This window comes from Zophobas morio, unplaced genomic scaffold (assembly GCF_036711695.1).
Source record: "Zophobas morio isolate AGI-343-1 ecotype UQ-CSIRO unplaced genomic scaffold, CSIRO_AGI_Zmor_V1 ptg000008l, whole genome shotgun sequence".
NCBI classification, from domain to species: domain Eukaryota; kingdom Metazoa; phylum Arthropoda; class Insecta; order Coleoptera; family Tenebrionidae; genus Zophobas; species Zophobas morio.
In genome coordinates, this window is record NW_026972113.1 from 64,937 (window position 1) to 85,634 (window position 20,698).

The following is a 20,698-nucleotide window of genomic DNA, read 5'->3' on the forward strand; positions in this document are numbered from 1 at the left end:
GTAATGTTAAAGTAAATGTAGATAAGCGTGCTACGCCTATGTTTCAAACGAGTTTTTACTTTACAAAATTTTGTGCCTACCAAATATGGTTGGTGCAATGTAATACTAATAACAACAGTGTTGTATCTCCAATCCCGGAAAAATGGAGTGAACTATTCCTAATTTAATCAATAAAATAAATTGACTTATTCATTATTTTTTTTTGAGCCACCTCTTAAGCAAATCTAAAAAATATGAGTGGAATGATAAATCATAAGTACAAACTCATATTTTTTGCATTTTAGGACATAGGACTATGTTATTTTATACAATTTAAAACCCATTTACTATGTACAATTTTGAACTGACGTCATCGCATTAGTGGTGGGGATGATTAGACAAATTTTGGTTAGCGTTTTACTATGTTCTCTGGTTTTACCATCTATACATGATATTCCTAATATAAATACAAAATTTCGCAACAATCGGTCCACTACTTTCGGAGATTATCTGTCTAATAAAAATCCGGGACGGCAGACAGACGGACAGACGGAAACGGGAGACCTATTTCTTCGTCCTCTAGGGGTCATGAAAGGCCGAGAAAACGTAAAAGTAGAGAGTCGGCCGACGGACTCGATTACAATACTTCCTTTGCTTACGTCGGGAAGTAACAAGTAAAAAATTAAGCCCCACTCATATTCATCCCAAAAATTTGATTTTCGTGGAATTAGTGCTGTCAACAGAAAAACGCCCCCTCCCCCTGCCAGGGGATTTTCTTTCAAGTTGACAGCACTGCACACTACTGCAATGTGACTGCAATTTGTTGTTTGTAGTTTATAAATCGACCTTACGTGTAATATGATTAATTAACAACACTTCATCCGCAAATTTAAAAAAAAATGGAGTCGGTAATAAAACATGTTGTCCCATTCATTAATTTTTGTGGGTCACTTGTACAAGCAATCTTAAAAATGCTGGGGATGGTTAGCGTCTTACCATCTACACTAAATTCCATACCAAAACCTTCAGTTGTAGTTTTTAAATGCAACTCGTGTTTTCTTAGGGTCAAAATACACGTAGTCGGAACCGGCTTAATAAGCCGACATAGTTGAAGTCTTGTGGCGACATCTATCTTCATTCGCTTTCCACTGTACACTCATGGGGCGAGTCAGACGTGTACATTACTGCGTTTGCATTTGTAGAAATAAAGAAAACACACTAAGGCGGTCATTATTTATTATATAATGTTCACATAAAAACATCCAAGTGTAATTAATTCATTACATGATATAGTTGCTATTATTGTTGCACTGAAACGATAAGCTTCAAACTATCACTCGCTTTGTAACAGTGAAATGAATTGATTCCTAAATAACAATAATAACCTAATAAAGAACAGTAAATGTGACATTGTAAATTAGCACCTTAGAGACAAAAAGTAAACTACTCCAGCAACAAAAACAACTGATACATAAAAGTTATAAAACCCTTATTAATTCAATTATCACCACTTGAATCATCAGTCAGGATATAAGTTAAGTCGCTTTTCCGAGTACTCGAAACGCTACTTTTACTACAACTTGGTAAATTTCCATCAAGAAACGACAAGCCACAAGTGCTACTTCTCCTAGCACTCCCCTTATACCGCTTGCTAGAACCCGGTGATCCGGTTCTATCAAAGTGCGCAGACTCATAACTTATATCACTTTTGCTACTACAACTACTCTCGCTACTTTTCCCAAAACTTGGCAAACTAATATTATCCACCGAAATTATATGGATCTTCGAACCCCTCCCTTCACTACCCTTACAACTCAACTCGCTAACACTATCGCTCGACGACTTCGACTTCGACCTCGACTTGCTCTTCGACTCCGACCGCCTAAACCTCGTCCTCGAGTAGCTCTCGGGCGACTTCGGCTCCGTCAACACTTGCGACCTTCCCTTCCCCGACTGCTTCTTATGCTTCTGCTTCTTCATGCTCTTCGCGATCACTCGCTTCTGGTGGTCCAACTGCGGGAACAAATCTACACGACGATTCAAGTTAAGTCGCGCATGCGCAGCTACTCACCGTGCGATATCTCTAAAGCGCGCTTGGCCGCGTTCATCTCGGCCTGCTGGATGCTATGGCCCATGGAACTGGCCAATCGCCGCCCCCGAAAATACACGGCCACGGTGTAGACGCGGGTGTTGGTGGGTCCTTTGCACTCGATCACCTTGTAAACCGGGATGTCGGGTTCCCCGCCGTCCATGCTTCGTAAGGTTAAGCAGCATTGCTGGAGCTTGGATTTCGGGTCGTTCCAGTCTTGGTTCATTATGAAGTCTTGGAGGCGAGGGAAGAGGGTGACCTGGCAGAAGACCTCGCAGAATTCGAGGCCTTGGTCGACGTAGAGGGCGCCGATGAAGGCCTCGAGGAGATCGGCACGGTCTTTGGTTTTCAGTTCGGCTTTTGGGTTGTTGTAGACGGCGTAGTTTGCCATTCCTAGGTCGTCGCAGACGACGGCTTGGGTGCGATTGTTGACGAGGGAACTTCGCAATAGCTGAAAGAAGGGTTTGGGTTCGAGCAAGTGTTGCCAACTGAGTAGTGGGAACTTTCGTAATTGGAATGGAAGTTGTTGGTAACTAGCTTCTGGGTTAATAGTACACTGGAAAGTCTGAGTGGCGAATTGGTACGATCAAGACGGCTGTGCAATTAGTGAATTTTTTAAACGCGATGGCGTTTTGGCGGGAAATTTGAAACCTTCTTGGGCCTGTTGCACAGTACTCACAAGTTTAATAATTTCATAGTCTTGTAAATTGTAATTTGTGTATATTTATTGCACAAACTACAATTCACAAGTCTAATATTATTAGTGCAGCCCAACAAATTCTGCAAAACCAGTAGTGTAAATTCCAAATTTCTAAAAAGATCCTATCTGTTTCAAACACAATTTTTAATAAAAATGTGGAAATATTTTCAGTTCGGTAATTATTGTTGTGAAACATAACATTTACGTAATAAATATCAAATAACTGTCAAAGTTCACATTGTTTACACTGTGTGATTCTGAAGAGCCTAAAACAGACATAACCACACTTTTTTGCATACAAAATTAATTCAGGAAATCAACAAAACCAAAGATTATGCTTGGATCAAAGCATACATAAACTATTTAAGAAAGGTGAAACAGCCAACGGAGAACCTTACTGCACACCGTCTTGATCTGCCCCGCCTACTGACACTTGTCCACACCCACACTTACCGATAGATGTCCTTCGTGATGCTCGGGGAAGTACTTGTACAGATACTCGGACGCAATAAGCTGCAACACCGTATCCCCCAAAAACTCCAACCTCTGATTCGACCCCAGCGTCAGATTCGTATATCCGACACTCCTATCCGTAAACGCCCTAGCTAAAAGCCTTATATGGTTAAACTTCACCCCTATCGAATCCTCGAACTTCGTAAGATTCTGCAACAGCTCGAACTTCGGTATCCACTCCCTGTCGCCCGTCGGCTCCTGCTCCTGCAGAGGATGCGGCGGCAGCTTCATCCACACCTCAAGCAAATTTGCATTTTCTTTGAACAAAGTTTCGGAGAAAACGCGGTCAACGATCTACACAGTCCACAAAGTGAAAAAATTTACCGCTGTCCTCTTACACAGACAAAGAGACAGAAAGAAAAGAGTAATGGACGAGGAAAACCAAACCGACGTTTTCCGTCGACGTTCTAAAATAAACTTTATTCCTCGCTGCAAATACGAAAAAGAAAAAAAGTTTATTCCGACACGGCGGCAGAACAGGGCCTTGACTCCGATCGGTTCCTTACTTACCTCGGTCCATTAACCGTTTTCACAAAAAGGGTGCTTACACTGATTCCGCCGTCGAGGAACAGCGCCCCCATCAGCGCCTCGAAACAGTTGGCCATGGCGTGTCTCAACTCTAAATCGTGGCAGAGGTCGGATCCGTGCGCGTACAGCATGAACTGGTCCAACTTCAGCGTCTTCGCCAGCACCGCCAGGTGCTGGTTCTGCACGATCGCCGCCCGGTACGTGGCCAAACCGCCCTCCTCCAAATCCGGGAACGTGTAAAACAAATGAATCGACGAAAGGAACTCCACTACCGCGTCCCCAAGGAACTCCAAGCGCTCGTTGTGAGTGATGTTCGACTCCGTCTCCTGCTGCTTACCGAACCGCGACATGATGTTGATCAGCGTGTTGATGCCTGCGGAACAACGTTTACCCGCGACTGCGCGAATATGACCGTCACTGACCTCGCTTCCGAGTGTTCATGTAGTGTATGCGCCTGTCCCCGTACTCCGGCTGCCTGATCCCGCAGTTCGTGAGCGAGTTCCTGGCGTGGTCCGGATTGGTTCCAAAATTTTCCCTGTACGAGGGGTGGGTGAGCGCTAGCTGCAGCAGCGCGCGGTTCTTGAACTTATAGTTGATGGACTCCTCGAGGACGTTGAGCGAGTGGTGGAAGCGCAGGTGGCAGACGAGGACGGGGACAAGCATGGCGTGCTGGATGACGTCGCACATGATACCGGTGCGGTAGAAGCCCTCGGCGGACACCGCTACGGTGATGTCGCGCTTCATTTTGCCCTGGGTGCGCATCTCCTGGAGCTTGTTCTCTTTGGCTTCGAGTTTGCGCTTGTCCTCGAACGTGGGTTTCGACATGTTGGCCAAGAGGTGGCGGAATTTCACGTAGTCGCGCCAGGCCTTTTGGTAACTGACAAGAGAATGATGTGATGATGTGTAGGTATTGGAAAGAGTGTAAGAAGAAATCGGAACGAGAAGAGTAAGAGAGAGCGAGAAAGGTTTTGTGTACAATAAGTTTTATACTTGTTTAAAGAACGTGTCAGTTACAATATTTTTTCGATGATCGAAATCTTCAAAATTAAATTATGCAACCAAATATACATTTTATGTCATTTCATTTCTATGTCCCATTCTCCCATTCCAGGGTCCAACATTCACAATTACAATCAAAACAGAACGATAAATACGTTTATTGGACCCGAAATAGCCCAAAATTAAAAAATCGTGAAGTTAAAAATTGAATTAAAACTAAAAAAAAAAAAAAATTAAAAATTAAAAAACAAGTCGAAAAATCGAAAGATCGAGAAACCGAAACATCAAAAAACTAAAAAAATCTAAAATTAAAAATGATTGAAAAATAGAAATATCGAATAACTAAAAAATCGAGAAATCGAAAAATATAAAATTTTAAAAATTGAAAAATTAAAATAAATATTAGGGATGCACCGACTAGTGGCCGACCGGTCGGATAAGCCGACTATTCGGCCGTTTTTCATCGTCGGCTGCAGTCGGCGACTGGTCGGCTAAACAGCCGACCGGTCGGCTTATTTTATTAAAATTAAAATAGTATATAAAACAATTAAACCCGGTTTACACAACCTCAAGTAAATATTTAATTGCGATTTAATTTTTAACCCCGCGTTGAAGTACCATGTGACCGACTCTACGTCAATCAGACGTCGCTAATGGCCTTGTTAAATGCGCGATCAACTTAATCTCAGTTAAAATATTGTATAAACTGGCCCTAAATTGTGTTATTCTTTATTTTTGTACTGAGTTACAAAAAAAAAATTAAATGTTAAAATTATCCAAACAAATTTAACACATTTTTTTGAAAACAAAGGAAGTTTAGTTATTCCTTTTATTAAAATAAAACAAATTTTTAAGGTAGTCAGAGAAATAATAAAAAAAAAACACACTGTCGCATTTATAAACCGGTTTTAGCAAAGCCGAACAGTCGGCCGACTAGTCGGTTTTTACTGGCCCAACAATCAGCTAGTTGGTTAGTCGGCCAGACCTACAGTCGGTACATCTCTAATAAATATCGAATAATTGAAGAATCGAACTATTGAAAAATCAAAACATCAAAAAATACAAAAGTCGAAAAATTGAAAAGTCGAAAATTCGAAAAATTGAAAAATCCCAAAAGTGAAACATCAGTAAATTGAAAAATCGAAACAATGAGATATCGATAAGTCGAAAAATTGAAATCGAAATCGAAAAGTCCAAGTCGAAAAATTGAAAATTTTAAAACTGGAAAAATCAAAAACCCGAGAAATCTAGAAGTTGAGAAAGCGAAAAGGCACAAATCTAAAAAGTCGATCAATCGGGAAATTGAAAAATCGAAAGTTTTCTAGGGGTCATGAAACGTTGAGAAAATATAAAATATAAAAGTAGTCAGTTGCCCGATGGACTCGATTACAGTACTTCCTTAGCTTACGCTCGAGAAGTAGAAACTGCCAAATTTTCAACTCACAGTTGTCAAAATTCACAACTGTGAGCTGACATGTTGACATCGCTGCCAATAATTCAGAATTAAAAACGCAAAAATTTGCTCAAATCAATATTAGTCACCCGGTATTTTAAAAGATTTACAAACCACATAAATACATTGTGAATGTTGCAATGACATAAAATGCGAAACGTATAAGCATTCTTATTTCAGCGATATTGAGCACGCGCACATTACAAAACGTCACCCATATTTTTTAAAATTGCATAACCTTAAACGCCAGCTTTATAATCCAGCAGAAGGGCAAAAATACCAATTACAAGAAAGCGTCTACAAAATCAATACAAAATTTTTCTGACAAGAAATTATTCTTAGTTTTTAAAATAAAAATACATATGCAAAACGAAACACAAATGTAAATTACATAAAAAAGAACTTTATTATCTTCAAGCGTGCTTACCGAAAATTCTGTCGTGGAAGATTTTCAGCTCAAACAAGCAACTACAAAAAAATAAAATTCTACTCCACCAAAGTCTGTACTTACTCAGGGTTTCCTGCGTAACTAAGTTGCGGTGGCCGTATTCCAAAATGTACTATTTCGGGAAACTTGTAATAACCGGCCTTCTGAAGATCGATATTACGGTCGAGTTGATCCACTCGAACTGAACACGGTTTTTTGCCCGGATAGGTGACCACCATCCCCTACACAAAATAAAAACTCGTAAATTAATCACAAAATTGGCGCAAAAATACCTTAATCTCGTCCGCGTAACTTTGCCAGTCATACTGACTCATCTTAATCATGTCCCCTAAGTACTCCTTCTCAATCAACGGAAACGAACTTTCCAGAAGGTACTGCAGTACTTCTTTCATCGCAAGAATTTCTTTTCCGTTATCAGGCAGTCCGCGCGCAAAGCGAGGCATAAAGTGGAACTGAGAGCACCCCTCAGAGTCACCAGCGGCCTTAAAATCTAAATCTACTAACTCCAAAACCTCTTTAAATAAGTACTCGTCTGAAAAAAATAAGTTAGACAAAAGTACTCCACAAATCGTCACACTTACAAAATAAGTCTAATTCCTTAACTGTAAAGTTATCTGGAATTTTCTCTTCAATATAAAGAATGGTATATTCGATATTAAATCTAATGACCTTGCATGGAGGTAATTGAACTAAGGGAAAATGCGAAAACATTGAAAAACCCTCAAAAATAAATTCGTGTTCGTCGTAGTGTATAATCGTGGGGGCTTTAATCAAAAAGTTCGTCGGAGGAGAAATGGTTATCCTATAATGGTATAACTTATCGGCATTATTGCTATCCGGCAGACATTTTAGAAGCTGCTTTTCTCCAGGGTAAATCCCGTGCCTAATCCCCGATTTCCTAGACTTAACTGAACATCTACACAACGGGCCATCATTCATTTCCCCTGGATCATTATACCACATTTCTGGATGAAGCCTATCTGGATGTTGCTGCTTTCTTTGCAATTCCTCCATGGTGCAATCCTCTTCATCAGTCAGCTGTTCATCAGAACTGCCGGAAGTTGATTCTTCAGCTGTAAGAAAACCGTCAATAAAATTTGCGACAATGCTTACACTAAAAACGCACATTTGTGCTTACACAACCTTGCCCTATTTTTTCGTGGTGGAGGCACATACCTCGGCTTCGAATTATTCACTTTATGTGCCCTCTGTACCAACATGTCCTCAAATTTTCTACACACTTGGTGCAGCTTTGGCGTGCCTCTTGTCACCTTTGAATTGGTGTCGTCTTTAATGTAGTATAAATCAGAAGGAGTTGACCGTGTCCAAATACTCTTTTCCTTTTCGAGCGCCTCCTCTTGATCCATCTTCGCCAACTCCTGAATCCGGTTATTCACCTCCTCCCTCGACGCGCAGTAATTTTTCCGCCACTTGGACAAAATCATCTGGCGTTCTTTCGTCGGTTTTTTCAATCTATCGCTCCGCGGTGAAAATCTACTCGACTTGCTTTTGCTCCTGCTGTGTCTCTTGTACGGATACGGACTTTGCGAGCGCGACTTCGACCTTGACCGTTTCCGGGGCGAACTCGAGCGCGATTTCCGTGTGGGTTTCTCATTGTTGACTTTGGTTTGTTTGTAATTTTCTAGTTCTTTCTGGTAGTCGTTGGCTTTGGGACTAGTTTTATTGTATTGTGGGTTTTGCGAATGTGAAGGGTAGCTGATTGGGGGCGGAGGGACGCTGAAGTCGGCTGGGGGTGGGTATGGGGGCATCATGGGGTACGAGCCGTTCCACTGACTCCACTGCTCAGCTGAAGAGTAGTTGTAGTTGTAACTGGCATAATTGGGGTCGTAGGGGGGGTAGTGGGAGTTGTAGTTGTACGAGGCGTAGTTTGAGTCATACGAAGCGTAGTTCGGGTTGTAATTGGAGGGGAAAGAATACTGCTGGTAGTTGGAGTAATTGTAGGGGTACGGATCGCCCATTTGTACTTTATTGAAGCTTTGCGTTATCACAGACGTTCCGCTTTACGGATCAAGGGGCCATTCTCCACACCTGGAAAGAGTGAGGTTATGGTAGCGTTTTTGTTTTTAATGCAGTTAATCATTGTGTTAAAAGTAGGATACTTACTACAATTACTAGTAATAAATAAGTCACTCTTTGTAATATTTGGCCTACGACCACATCTTAATATTTTTTTGTTGATTTTCACGTTTATGGCTTATGGTGGCTCGCGATTTACTTGAAGGAGGGGGCAAATTGTTGCCACACTAATAACCACAAGTAACCAAATTAAAACCGAATTAAATGTCTATATTTGTCTCCCTTATGGGTTTCACTAAACTAATGTTAATTATGATGTAACTATAAAAATGTATCTTACCTATTACGTTATAACCACATTTAAAATTAAATCACATTAAATACGCAATCTACGATTTTAAGTTGGTAGTATTACAGGGGCGCTATTTAGAAGGTGTTCAAATTTCGAAAGTAGAGCACCCTGGGAATTCACCTGCTTAATTGTGATGATAAATCGCCCTTTATGTTCCCGATTGGATAACGATTTGAGTTTTATATTTTTAAAGATTAATTTGACATTTTCGAAACTTAACTAAACACATTTTCTTGTAAATTTCGATCTCTGGAACTCACTTCGGGCCTCGTTTCTTTGAAAAGTGCAACCGTTTTTCCATAATGACCCGTTGAAATATCGAAATTTTTTTAAAATTTCAAAAGTCCGCATTTCGTACCGATTCTTTCGAAAATGTTATTCCGTGACCATCAACGCGCTATATTTTTGGAATCAGCATGTCGAGGTCTAGGTTCCTGAATTTTTTTCACAATTTTTAGACAACTTTTTTTAAAAGTGAAATTTTTTCAATAGTTGGTTTAAAGAGGCATCGACTTCAACTAGCCTCTGTTCGGATTACTGGATGTACGGAAAATCATGGGTTCGGATTGTAAAGATTATATTGTCCATGACAGTAAATAACCGAACAAAAAAAAAAAAAAACGAAAAGTCAAGTTTGTCAAATTTCTCCCCAAAAATAAAAATGGATATTTTGTTGCAACGCCATTGCGCTCGTTACATTTACGTAGTACCTGAGGGTCTTCGCGAGCTCATGAACGACATTTCTAGAGAAGTTCGTATAACCCCACTCACCTTCCGCCTCTACCTTTTCTTCAGGTCATCAGAAGTCAACCCGAAGACATGTACACTTTTATTGCCGACTACTTAGACGCTCTTCTCATAACCCGAGAAAACGCTCGAGTTGCTGCAAGATTTGTGCAATATTTGAGTGAAGCATCCGAGACCATCGTTGACCTGTTGAACAGAACAGGAATGACTAGAGAGGTTGCAGACAGAACTGCTGGCATTATACAGGAGGCTTTCAGAGCTTGGACCGAGAGAAAAGGAATACGTAAGTTGGTAGTTGCACAAAAACCACAATTTGAGTGTTTGCAGTGAAGGAAGACGAAGACGCAATTGTGGCGAAGATCATAGAAGACGCGCAGGTTTCTGAAGCACAGGTCCAAGCAGCCGCTGCTGTTATTCAAAGTGCGTTTAAAATGTATAAGAAGCGGCAGCAGAGGGAAGCTCAGTTGCTTAGTGGGATCATCGACTGGAGGGTGGCAGCGCGGAGCGCTATTAAGTTGTACAGAAAAAGTGGGGTGTCGCCGGAAGAGACGAAGAGGGCTGCTAATCTCATCAAAGCTGCGTATAAGGGGTACTACACCAGGAGGGCTATCCGGCTGCTCACTGAAACGCCAGTTGAAGAAGAACCAGCTGAAGACGCTGGAAGTGCAGACACCTCCTCCATGGCGTCGACCGACACCGGAGATCGACGAAAGTCTGTAGTTATTTCATTATCAACTTTTTTTCAGCTTGAGTAGGTCCAAAGGTGTTCGTATTGACTACTCCTCGGTGGTACCCCATGTCGACTTCGGCGATGAGGAACTTATTTCTCGTGACTTCACTGGCTCGATTGCAGAGACAGAGGAAGAAGTTCACAAGGAAGACGTAACGGGGAAAACCTTTGGGGACGCAGAGAAACCCGAACCAGAGAAAGATGACACGAAATCCAGAACAGATGATGACTTTATTCGCACTATATTACGCGGTCTTGTCGACAGGTAACCACAATCAGTACTCCCTTTTTATTTCACAACGATTATAGCATAGTAGGAGATGGGGACGAAGCAGTAATGCCCATAATTCTCGAAGAGCAGGACTCAGATATAGATGACTTTGTCCCTCCGCCTGTCGAAGAGAGCCACGAACCTCACCACTACAAGGCACTAAGTGTACCTCAAATGTCACAAGAAGAACTCGACATGGAACTGCAAGAAGTCGAACGAGAAATGATCAAAGTACGTGCAACAAGTCAAGTTGCGGATAAAACATCACTCAGCGGGGAACCGTCAGAGGGAGAGCCGTCCCAACCAGAAGCACGACCGTCCCAAGCAGAGCCACGACCGTCCCAAGCAGAGCCACGCCCATCCAAAGCAGGGCCACGCCCATCCCAAGCCGAGCCACGACCGTCAAAAGCAGAGCCACGACCGTCCCAAGCAGAATCACAAGCGTCTCAAGCAGAGCCACGAGCGTCCCAAACAGAGCCACGAGCATCTCAAACAGAGCCACGGCCGTCCCAAGCAGAGCCCCGATCCTCTCAAGTGCCAGCTGTTGAAGGTGAAGAGGTGACAGGTGAACCGCCAGCACAAGAAGCCACTGAGTTTCCTAAAGAGGAAACCACTACAGAACCACCCCCAGAAGTACCGGCTGAAGCTGAAGCTCCCGAACAGTGATCACAGAAGGGAGGATAAACACAACATAAATGCAGTCCAGAGTACTAACTTTATTAAAAATTATTATGTTAGCAACCCTTTAATAAAAAGGTTGTCTGATTCTTGAAGTTCCGTTTTAAGTTTACTTATTTCTTTGAAGAGGTCTTCATCGCTCATCTTCTCGACATTCAAAGACTTAACTTTTTCAAGAGTGTCTTCGATGACTTTGTCGCCGTCTTTTATTATCTGACGTTTCAGAGATTGTTCGTAGTCTTTGATGATGTGTGTTCCTGCCGAATGTTCTAATTTATTTTGGTGTTCGACTGCAGACTACAAGATAAGCAAAATTATACATTTATGGTCAAAATTTAGACGAAAATACCTTTATAACATCATCGGGAAATTCGGCCATTCGTGCGCAATGGACACCGTAACTATTATCGCACTCCCCATCTCGTACTTGGTACAAAGGCGTGATAGTGTTTTCGGTAGTAACGGCAGTAACGTGTTTGTTACTAGCCCTCGGGTGCATCTCCGCCAATCTTGTAATTTCATGAAAGTGGGTAGCGAACAGTGAATAACATCTCACTTCTTTGACCAAGTGCCTAGAAAAATCAAACGTCAAAAAACATAATCTCACAATAGACAAACTTACTCAGCTATAGCAAAAGCAAGACCACACCCATCGTACGTTGAAGTACCTCTTCCCAGCTCGTCGATAATCACCAAAGAATTTTCCGTAGCGCTCTTGATAATAGTAGCCGTTTCGATCATTTCCATCATAAACGTAGACAACCCTTTCAACTGAGAGTCTTCGGCTCCTACTCTCGCCAAAATGGCGTCTACCAGAGGGATTTCCGCATAGTTACAAGGAACAAAGCATCCAATCTGAGCCATCAGAACACAAACTCCTATACTTCGTATATACGTGCTCTTACCGCACATGTTCGGACCGGTGATAATATGCAAGGTTTTGTCGTTGTGATTAAACTCTACACTATTAGGGATGAAAGAAACATGTTCTTGTTGTTCGATGCAAGGATGTCGCACTTTCTCCAACTTAAACGAACCTTTACCAGCTTCATGCAATTTGGGTCTTATGTATGGAATTCGTGCCCACACTGCTACGTTAGCAAAAGACAAAAGAACATCCACTTGTGCGATATATATGTTCAAATTCCTCAAACTATCACCATAGCCGGCAGCAACGTCAAACATTTCCGTAATTATCCCCTTTTGTTGTTCTTCGTAGGCTGCTTTCGCCTCAGAGTAATCCGAATTTAAGTCCATTAGTTTATCATTAGTGAACCTCACGCCACCTTTAACAGCATCTAGAATCTTATATCGCGAATTCGACCTCAAAGCGTGCTCTTCCTTCAACGTAACTCTGAAAAAGTAGCCATGTTGGTCATTACACTCCAACTTGATTGTTTTGTCTTCTTCGAAACCTAAATCACTCGCGGCGTTCCGCAGCAACTTTTGCATTTTTTCTTCAATGCGTTGTTTATTTTCAAAGATTTCGTCCAAGTCGGGGCTGAAGCTTCGCTTCACTAGGAATTCTCCGCGCTCGACTAAATCCAAGTCGAGAAGTTCTTCAATCATGTTCTGGTATCTTTCCAAGTCGTTTCTGATTTCTTCAATAGGGTGAATCAAAGCGGATTTAATACAAGGATTACCGATTTCTTTCAAAATTGTTATCAATTTTGGTACGGCACCCACGATTTGGTAAACGCGGTAGCAATCTTGAAGGCTTCCTTTTTTGCTGGAAATTTTTTTCGACAAAAGAAGCAAATCTGGAAGACGCGTCAACACCTCAGTTTGTAGTTGTTGCCTGATCTGGGGGTCCTTCACAAAACACTCAACAATATCGTGCCTTTCAGTGATCAGATTTATGTCTTTCAAGGGTTGTTTGATCCACTGTTCTAACAATCGTCGCCCTTGGTTGGTAACGCAACGGTCTAGAATTCCTTTCAAACAAAACAACTTCGATTTGTTTGGTAAAAGCATGCTGTCTTCTACGGCTACAGTTCCAGGTTTTGGCAGAATATTGAGAGAAAATAAAGCCGCGTTATCGAGTCTAACATATCGGTGAATATCAACGCTACTAATTTTAAACTGGTTGAAATTCTGTTCGTCTCCTGTCAGGTTGAGAAACTTAATAACAGCATTCAAGCAACCCAAAGCGTCACTTAGTTTCGTTTCTGGGAAACTCAAAGAGCTTCGATGTTGCCCTTCGTGGAAGAAGAGAAGACGATCCAGGTCTTGGATTACGTTCTCTTGTGAAAAATCCGAACGCTTCACTTTCGCGACTAACACGCTATTGCGCTCTAATACTTTCTTTAATTCTACCAGATCTGGGGTCTCCCCTTGCGGAATAATACACTCCCTGGGACCAACCTGTGCGATCAGAGCCTCCAACTCCGTAAAACACTCATTATCGTTCAGTTCACACACCTGGAACTTCAACTCTGTGGAATTCACGCACGCTACTGCAATAACCTTTCCTTTCACGATCTTCACCCCCATGACGTAATTGCTGAAGGTGATGTCAGCGTTTTCGAAGAGGACTTCTTCAAACTGGGAGAGATTCCCAGGAGAGCCTTTGTATTCTAAATTCCATTCCGAGATCTTATTGGGAGCAGCTTTGACGTACACTTCCACTCTATACTGTTTTACTAGTAAGAGTTCTCGCACGAATTTCTCAAACTGGGTTTTCCGCAAAACCACATACGACAACTGCGGGTCTTCACCCATGTATTTGATGATGCTTCCGGTGAAGTTCGAACCGTACGTGGCATCGTCACCGTGGAGAGTGTAGTAATCCGTGTGGTTGAAAAAGCGCAAGGTAGACGAAGGTTTCTGAAACGAATTCGTGATTGTGGTGACCTTTTCAACTGAATTGAGATTTGAGTTAAAAAAAAAGTGTTTACCACATACGAGCGATAAGAGAGACATATTTGTTAAAAATTTCGGAGAATGCAATAGATATAATGACTTTCTCGTTGAACCCGGGAATTATCGGGTCTTCTTGAAATAATCATAAACAGATTTGTATTATCAATGCACTTAACACAGTTACGTCGTTCTTGACATCAATTCATGGGTTTGTTTACTGTCAGGAAAGTACTGTGGTGCTTTTTACCTGAAAGAGTTGGAAGAAAACAACGTGGGAATTATTTTTGTTTATTCGTTTACATGTACAAATACACAGACTGGAGTAAGGAGGGGGAAAAACGAAAATAAAAATACACCAACGCCAACACAAAGCAATTGGTGCAAACTAACTTGTACACAGTATGACTATTGGTGACTTTCTTCTCAGTGGTATTTCCAAAGTTTGAACTGAAAACAAAAGTCACCACTTTGTATACAATGTTAAAAGAAAACAAAACAAAAAAAAAAACAAAATGAATCCTTGTACCTAAAAAACAAACATATTTTTATTAGTATGATCTTTGAACATCACGTCAGACGACCTATTGTATAAAAACAGATCTAAAAAGAAAAGTAATACAACGAATTATTCGCTTTCAGATTAATCGATCAACTTATTATTTAAAATAGGAATTATTTCACTCAAAAAGGCTGATAAAGATGGGGGGGTCACGTTCTTGATAACATATTAGCCTATATATGAATCTAGAACGTCTTTACGTATCATTTTATGCAAAAACAGTGAAACCTGTCGAAGTTATAAAGACCGCTGTTAGTGATACGTTCCTCTAAATAACCAGAGTGAGTGCAAATTTGCACCGGTGAGTACCTTTTTCTCGTTACATTAACACTTCTTATCTTGTATTTAAAATACAACCAACAACCTCACTCAAACTTTATTACCTCCAGATACCCATGTTTTTTTTAACTTTTTGGCCGAAAAAATGATAAAACCTAATATTTCGTCAAAAACCCACATTCGATTTTTTTTTACTAAATTGATGATTTTAAGCAACCGAATCCAATCTCACCGCGATAACCTCCACCTCTGATCCCACCATGAACTAATCGTTCAATCACCTTTCCAGAAAATGAAACCGTTTCTCTTTCTTTGCACCGTGTTGGTGTCAACCCTGGCCGACCCCAACGGTTTCTACCACCAGGAATACAACTATCGGACTTCCTCCTCCTCCTACAAAAACCACGAATTGCAGCACCGTAATGACGACGAAGGTTTCTACTCCAAAGACGGCGACTTAGAAGGGCGTTTACGCCCCCGGGTCAACGCCCATAGCCAGCACAGCGAATACGTGAACCCGAAAATGCAACACGCCTATCGTATTGGTACTGATCGCACCTCCTCCTTCGGCCAATTGCACGCGCAAAACCGGTTCCAGCCCGGCGAACCCGGTTACGACCAGCCCGAAATGGGCGGGGCCGCGTTTAGGTACATGCCGCACCAGCAGAATTACGCCGTTAGTTCTGATTTGCGGCAGGTCACGGCGAATTTGCAGGAGGAAATGCAGAGGGAGTTGCAGCGGGCGGTGTATGACCATTATCAGAGGGCGGCGGCTTATGGAGGGAGTATTAGTCAGTCGCAGGTTGAAGCCGATAGGAGGATTTTGGAGGAGGAGTTGAGGAGGAACATGACCATGAGGTTGCAAGAGGCTCTGAAGACGGAATACGGGAATCAGGGGATTCGAGGGGCGTATTCGTATAGTATTATCAACGGGAGGTTGCAGCCGACCGCGAACTATGATAATCAGGAGTTGGCGGATTTGACGAGGCAGATGGAGGCGAATTTGATGAGGCACTTAGAGCAGCAAGTACAGACGTATTATCAGACGAGGGTGGATACGCAGGTGCATACCCAGAGGAATACGTACCACCACAATGGGGTTAACCACAATGGAGTGAACGGGAATTATCCCGGTGCTTTGCAGCAGAGACCACAGGTTTATCATCAATATCCACAACCACAACCACAACCGCATCCGGTACAGGTACAACCACGGCCACATCCGATGCCTGTTCAACCACACCCTGTGGCACCTATTCCTGATTCCATCACGACAGTCGCTACACGAGTCCAAACCGAACTCAACGAAATCTTGAATAAGATTCTTGACGATACGCAACGAAGATACTTCGCGGAGAATAGCTACAATTCGGGTGTCAACTACGACGGTGTTTTAGCACACCTTCAAGAAGAATTAAGAGCTAATATTACGTTCCACTTCGACGACCAAATTAAAAGGGCCTACGGCTATAGCAACTACGCTTCGAAATACAGTATGGAAGACATAGAAAATCTTCGTAGACAAATCGAGTCGAACCTTGTCACCAAATTAAACCGAGACTTCAATCGACAAAGAGAAAAGTTCTTCCGAACTCACATGTACGTAGCTCAACCCAACCAACCCATACCAGGTAACCAAGTTTTCTACCCTGCCAACAACGTGCACTACAATAGAGACATCGCTGAAATGCAAAGGCAGCTCCAAGAACAATTATCACGTCAGTTGGAAATGGCCTTAATGCAACAATCTTACAGACAAGCTCATATGTACAACAACCCAGGGTCTAACTTTAACCCACAAATGCATTACCAAACAACCCTCGACCAACTGTCTGCAGAATTGAATAGAAATCTCACTCGCCAACTGGAAATGGTCAACACGCAACAATTCCAATCGGGTGCTTATGAAAGTCAATTAGCTCAGATGAGAAATCAGTTGCAACATGATTTGATGAGGCAGCTACAGCAAGGTCTGCAGCAGTCATTCAGTCGTTACAGTTCTTGGAGTAGTAGCTCTTCGCATAGTTCCAGTGCCAACTATAGGCCAGTGAGAGGTTTTGACCCTAATGTGTATCGCATCCACGGAGGTACTAATGACCCCATGGGCGAAGATTGCATGATGGGTGACGATCCTTCCGTGTACCAACAACAACAAGCTGATGATTTGACACAACAGATACAAACGCATGATGATCAGCAGGTTCAAAGTCATGACGATTTGACGCAGCAGGTTCAAAGTCACGATGATCTGACGCAACAGGTTCAAGATCATGATGATTTGACGCAGCAGATTCAAAGTCACGATGATCTGACGCAACAGGTTCAAGATCATGATGATTTGACGCAGCAGGTTCAAAGTCACGATGATCTGACGCAACAGGTTCAAGATCATGATGATTTGACGCAGCAGGTTCAAAGTCACGATGATTTGACGCAACAGGTTCAAGATCATGATGATTTGACGCAACAGGTTCAAAATCATGATGATCTGACGCAACAGGTTCAAAGTCACGACGATTTGACACAACAGGTTCAAAGTCACGACGATTTGACACAGCAGGTTCAAAGTCACGACGATTTGACACAAGCACAAACGCACGATGATCTGACGCAACAGAGTCAAGATGATGATTTAACGCAACAAGTACAGAAAAACGATGATTTGACACAACAAGTTCAGAGCCATGACGATTTGACGCAACAATCTCAAACCCAAGAAGCTTTCACTCAACAAAATCAATATCAGCAGCCGTATTTGAGACCGAGACCACGACCGATTCAAATTCAACAAGAACCGAGTCGAGAGGCTTGGCGTCCAGTGGTGTACTCTAGACCTGCGCCTATTTCTCAATCGAGTCAAAATCGAGGTTGGAGACAAGATTTAACCCAACAAACACAATATCAAGACGATTTAACTCAGCAAGTGCAAACTCAGCAGGTTCAACCAGGTAACTATCGACCAATTGTAAATTCGAGACCATCACCCATACGAGATTACTCAAGACCGCAACAAGTCCAACAAAGTCAGACAAGTTTCTCACAAGAACCAGTGTATGAATCTTACCGAGTCATTCCTATCAGTCAACAAGTACCACAAAGGCAACAACCAAATCGTTATGAGCCTAATCAGTACACTTCGACTTATCAATGGCAGCAACAAAGACAAAGTCCTCCAAGTAACCAAGTAAGAGAAAGAGTGCAATATTATGAGAACCTTGACAGACAAAGACGTCCTTACAATCAACAAGTTCAAAAACCGTATAACGGACAACAAAATCTACTCGGACAACAAACCGAGATTGATGATTTGAGTCAACAGATTCAAGATCCTGGTCAACGTCAGACCTCTGACTTTACTCAACAATCACAAGATCTAACGCAACAAACCGAAGACACAGAGTTCGCGCCGCTACAAATCGGCAACAGCAGAGATAAGGAGAATAATTATAGAAGATATCCCGACCATGGCAAACTTGCAGATCAACAAGCTCCAGGCACAAATTATGGGAGATTAACACAACAAACACAAGTTCTCACAGACCAACAAACTCAGGACTTGACGCAACAAACTCAGGACTTTAGACAACCAAGTCAGGCCTTAACACAACAAAATCAATATTTGAATCAACAAAACCAAGATCTCTCTCAACAAACGGAAGACTTAACCCAACAATACCAAGACCTCACTCAACAAAATCAAGACTTGACTCAACAACAAACTCAACACCTCACTCAACAAAATCAAGACTTGACTCAACAGACTCAAGATCTCACGCAACAATATCAAGATCTTACTCAACAAAACCCGCACTTGAATCAACAACAAACTCAAGACCTCACTCAACAAAATCAAGACTTGACTCAACAGACTCAAGATCTTACTCAACAAAATCAGTACTTGTATCAACAACAAAATCAAGACTTGACTCAACAAACTCAAGACATTACTCAACAAAATCAAGACCTCACCCAACAAAATCAAGACTTGACTCAACAGACTCAAGATCTCACGCAACAATATCAAGATCTTACCCAACAAAGTCAAGACCTTACTTCACAAAATCAGTACTTAGATCAACAACAAACTCAAGACCTCACCCAACAAAATCAAGACTTGACTCAACAGACTCAAGATCTGACGCAACAAAATCACGATTTCACTCAACAAACTCAAGATCAACAGAGTCAATTCGACGACACACAAACGCCGAGTCCGTTTTACATCGAACAAACTCACGATGTAGATTTAACGCAACAATATCAAGACCAGATTGGTGATATTGATCAACCAATCGAGTCCCAAGTATCGTCAAATCAAATCTTCCCGAATCATCAGGATTTGACTCAACAACAAAATCAGGAAATCGATGAACCAACGGAACTTCCGGGGTTAAGTCAACAACGAAACGAACAAGACCGAACCCTTCCGGTTCAGCAAGATAATCAACGTTTCGACGATGCTAAAAGAGAGTCTCAAAATTTGATTGATTTACTGAGACAAGAACAACAACAACAGCACGAATTACAATATCAGTACCAACAACAGCAGCAGCAAAAACAACAACAACAGCGACAATATGGCAATGTTAACGGGTATCCAGGACAAGTGGGTACAACAAGACAAGAAGAAATTCCTCAACATCCATATGGTAGTCAACAACAACAACAACAACAACAGCATCCCATAGGACCCATGCAATACCAGCCACAACCTGTATATGCTGATATTTATGGGCAACAGCACCAAGTTGGAACTACAAGACAGTTACCAAGCGGCAGAAGTTTGATTTCCCAAGAGCCACAACAAGTGAAACATGCTACGCCGGTGGTTGAACCTAGCAATACTGAAACAGTTGGCACAGTTGAACCCATTGAACCTCAAGTAGCAAGTGAGGTGCAGCAAGTTGATGATTCTAAGGACCCCGAGGCAGAAGATGAAGAAGTTACCACAAAGAAGCCCGGGTTTTGGTCGAGACTGGGGACCAAAATTAAGAATAAGATAGGTTAGGTGACTGTCCTTTTTGTTGTTTTATCGTCGTAGATTTAATTTATTATTGTAAAATGGATCATACTCAATAAACAAATGAAAAAATTATAAAACCCTGTTGACTTACCTCTGGTAGATTGTTGAAGAAATTTACAAAAAGGCGTTGTTGCTTAAAATCTGGAAAAGAGAAATATTTTTATTTATGTGTAAAATTAAAAATAATGGTGGATTGAGGTTATGTAATGGAGTCGGGATTCACAACTTGCCTAAATTTAGAGCTTCTACCGGATGAGTTATCGACATTGTTTTCTTTGTACGAAGAACTAAATCACGAAATTCACTTATCAGTTAACACAAAAATACGAGATTCACAAACATTTAAAAACGCACTGTTTACTAATAAAAGGCGCCAAGTTTCAATTGACAGGTCACATCATGTTGGCAAAAACCCCAGCAAACTAACAAAAACAAAGTAACTAACACGCAA

The 20,698-nt window shown here is 41.7% G+C and overlaps 4 protein-coding genes across 4 annotated transcripts; 2 read left to right on the top strand and 2 right to left on the bottom strand.

The window, feature by feature from the left end:
* Positions 1-1,198: 1,198 nt before the first annotated feature.
* LOC135124913 (ribonuclease 3) lies at positions 1,199-8,950 on the bottom strand. Its single transcript, XM_064050129.1, has 10 exons — positions 8,834-8,950; positions 7,836-8,758; positions 7,291-7,782; positions 6,982-7,241; positions 6,773-6,930; positions 4,232-4,686; positions 3,830-4,182; positions 3,222-3,575; positions 2,051-2,519; positions 1,199-2,006 (listed from the first exon to the last, which is right to left on the bottom strand). Exons 2-10 carry the CDS (start codon positions 8,686-8,688, stop codon positions 1,477-1,479), a joined length of 3,924 nt encoding a protein of 1,307 aa, XP_063906199.1. The 5' UTR covers positions 8,689-8,758; positions 8,834-8,950; the 3' UTR covers positions 1,199-1,476.
* A 693-nt stretch (positions 8,951-9,643) lies between these two features.
* Positions 9,644-11,619, top strand: LOC135124919 (enolase-phosphatase E1-like). The gene is made up of 5 exons (XM_064050139.1): positions 9,644-9,849; positions 9,894-10,128; positions 10,173-10,557; positions 10,601-10,840; positions 10,885-11,619. Exons 1-5 carry the CDS (start codon positions 9,685-9,687, stop codon positions 11,510-11,512), a joined length of 1,653 nt encoding a protein of 550 aa, XP_063906209.1. The 5' UTR covers positions 9,644-9,684; the 3' UTR covers positions 11,513-11,619.
* On the bottom strand, positions 11,543-20,650 carry LOC135124915 (DNA mismatch repair protein Msh2). Its single transcript, XM_064050131.1, has 5 exons — positions 20,478-20,650; positions 20,339-20,388; positions 12,147-14,350; positions 11,874-12,096; positions 11,543-11,821 (listed from the first exon to the last, which is right to left on the bottom strand). The coding sequence occupies exons 1-5, from the start codon at positions 20,512-20,514 to the stop codon at positions 11,576-11,578; spliced, it is 2,760 nt and encodes a 919-aa protein (XP_063906201.1). The 5' UTR covers positions 20,515-20,650; the 3' UTR covers positions 11,543-11,575.
* Positions 15,138-20,324, top strand: LOC135124914 (uncharacterized). Its single transcript, XM_064050130.1, has 2 exons — positions 15,138-15,246; positions 15,514-20,324. The coding sequence occupies exon 2, from the start codon at positions 15,517-15,519 to the stop codon at positions 20,230-20,232; it is 4,716 nt and encodes a 1,571-aa protein (XP_063906200.1). The 5' UTR covers positions 15,138-15,246; positions 15,514-15,516; the 3' UTR covers positions 20,233-20,324.
* Positions 20,651-20,698: the final 48 nt, after the last annotated feature.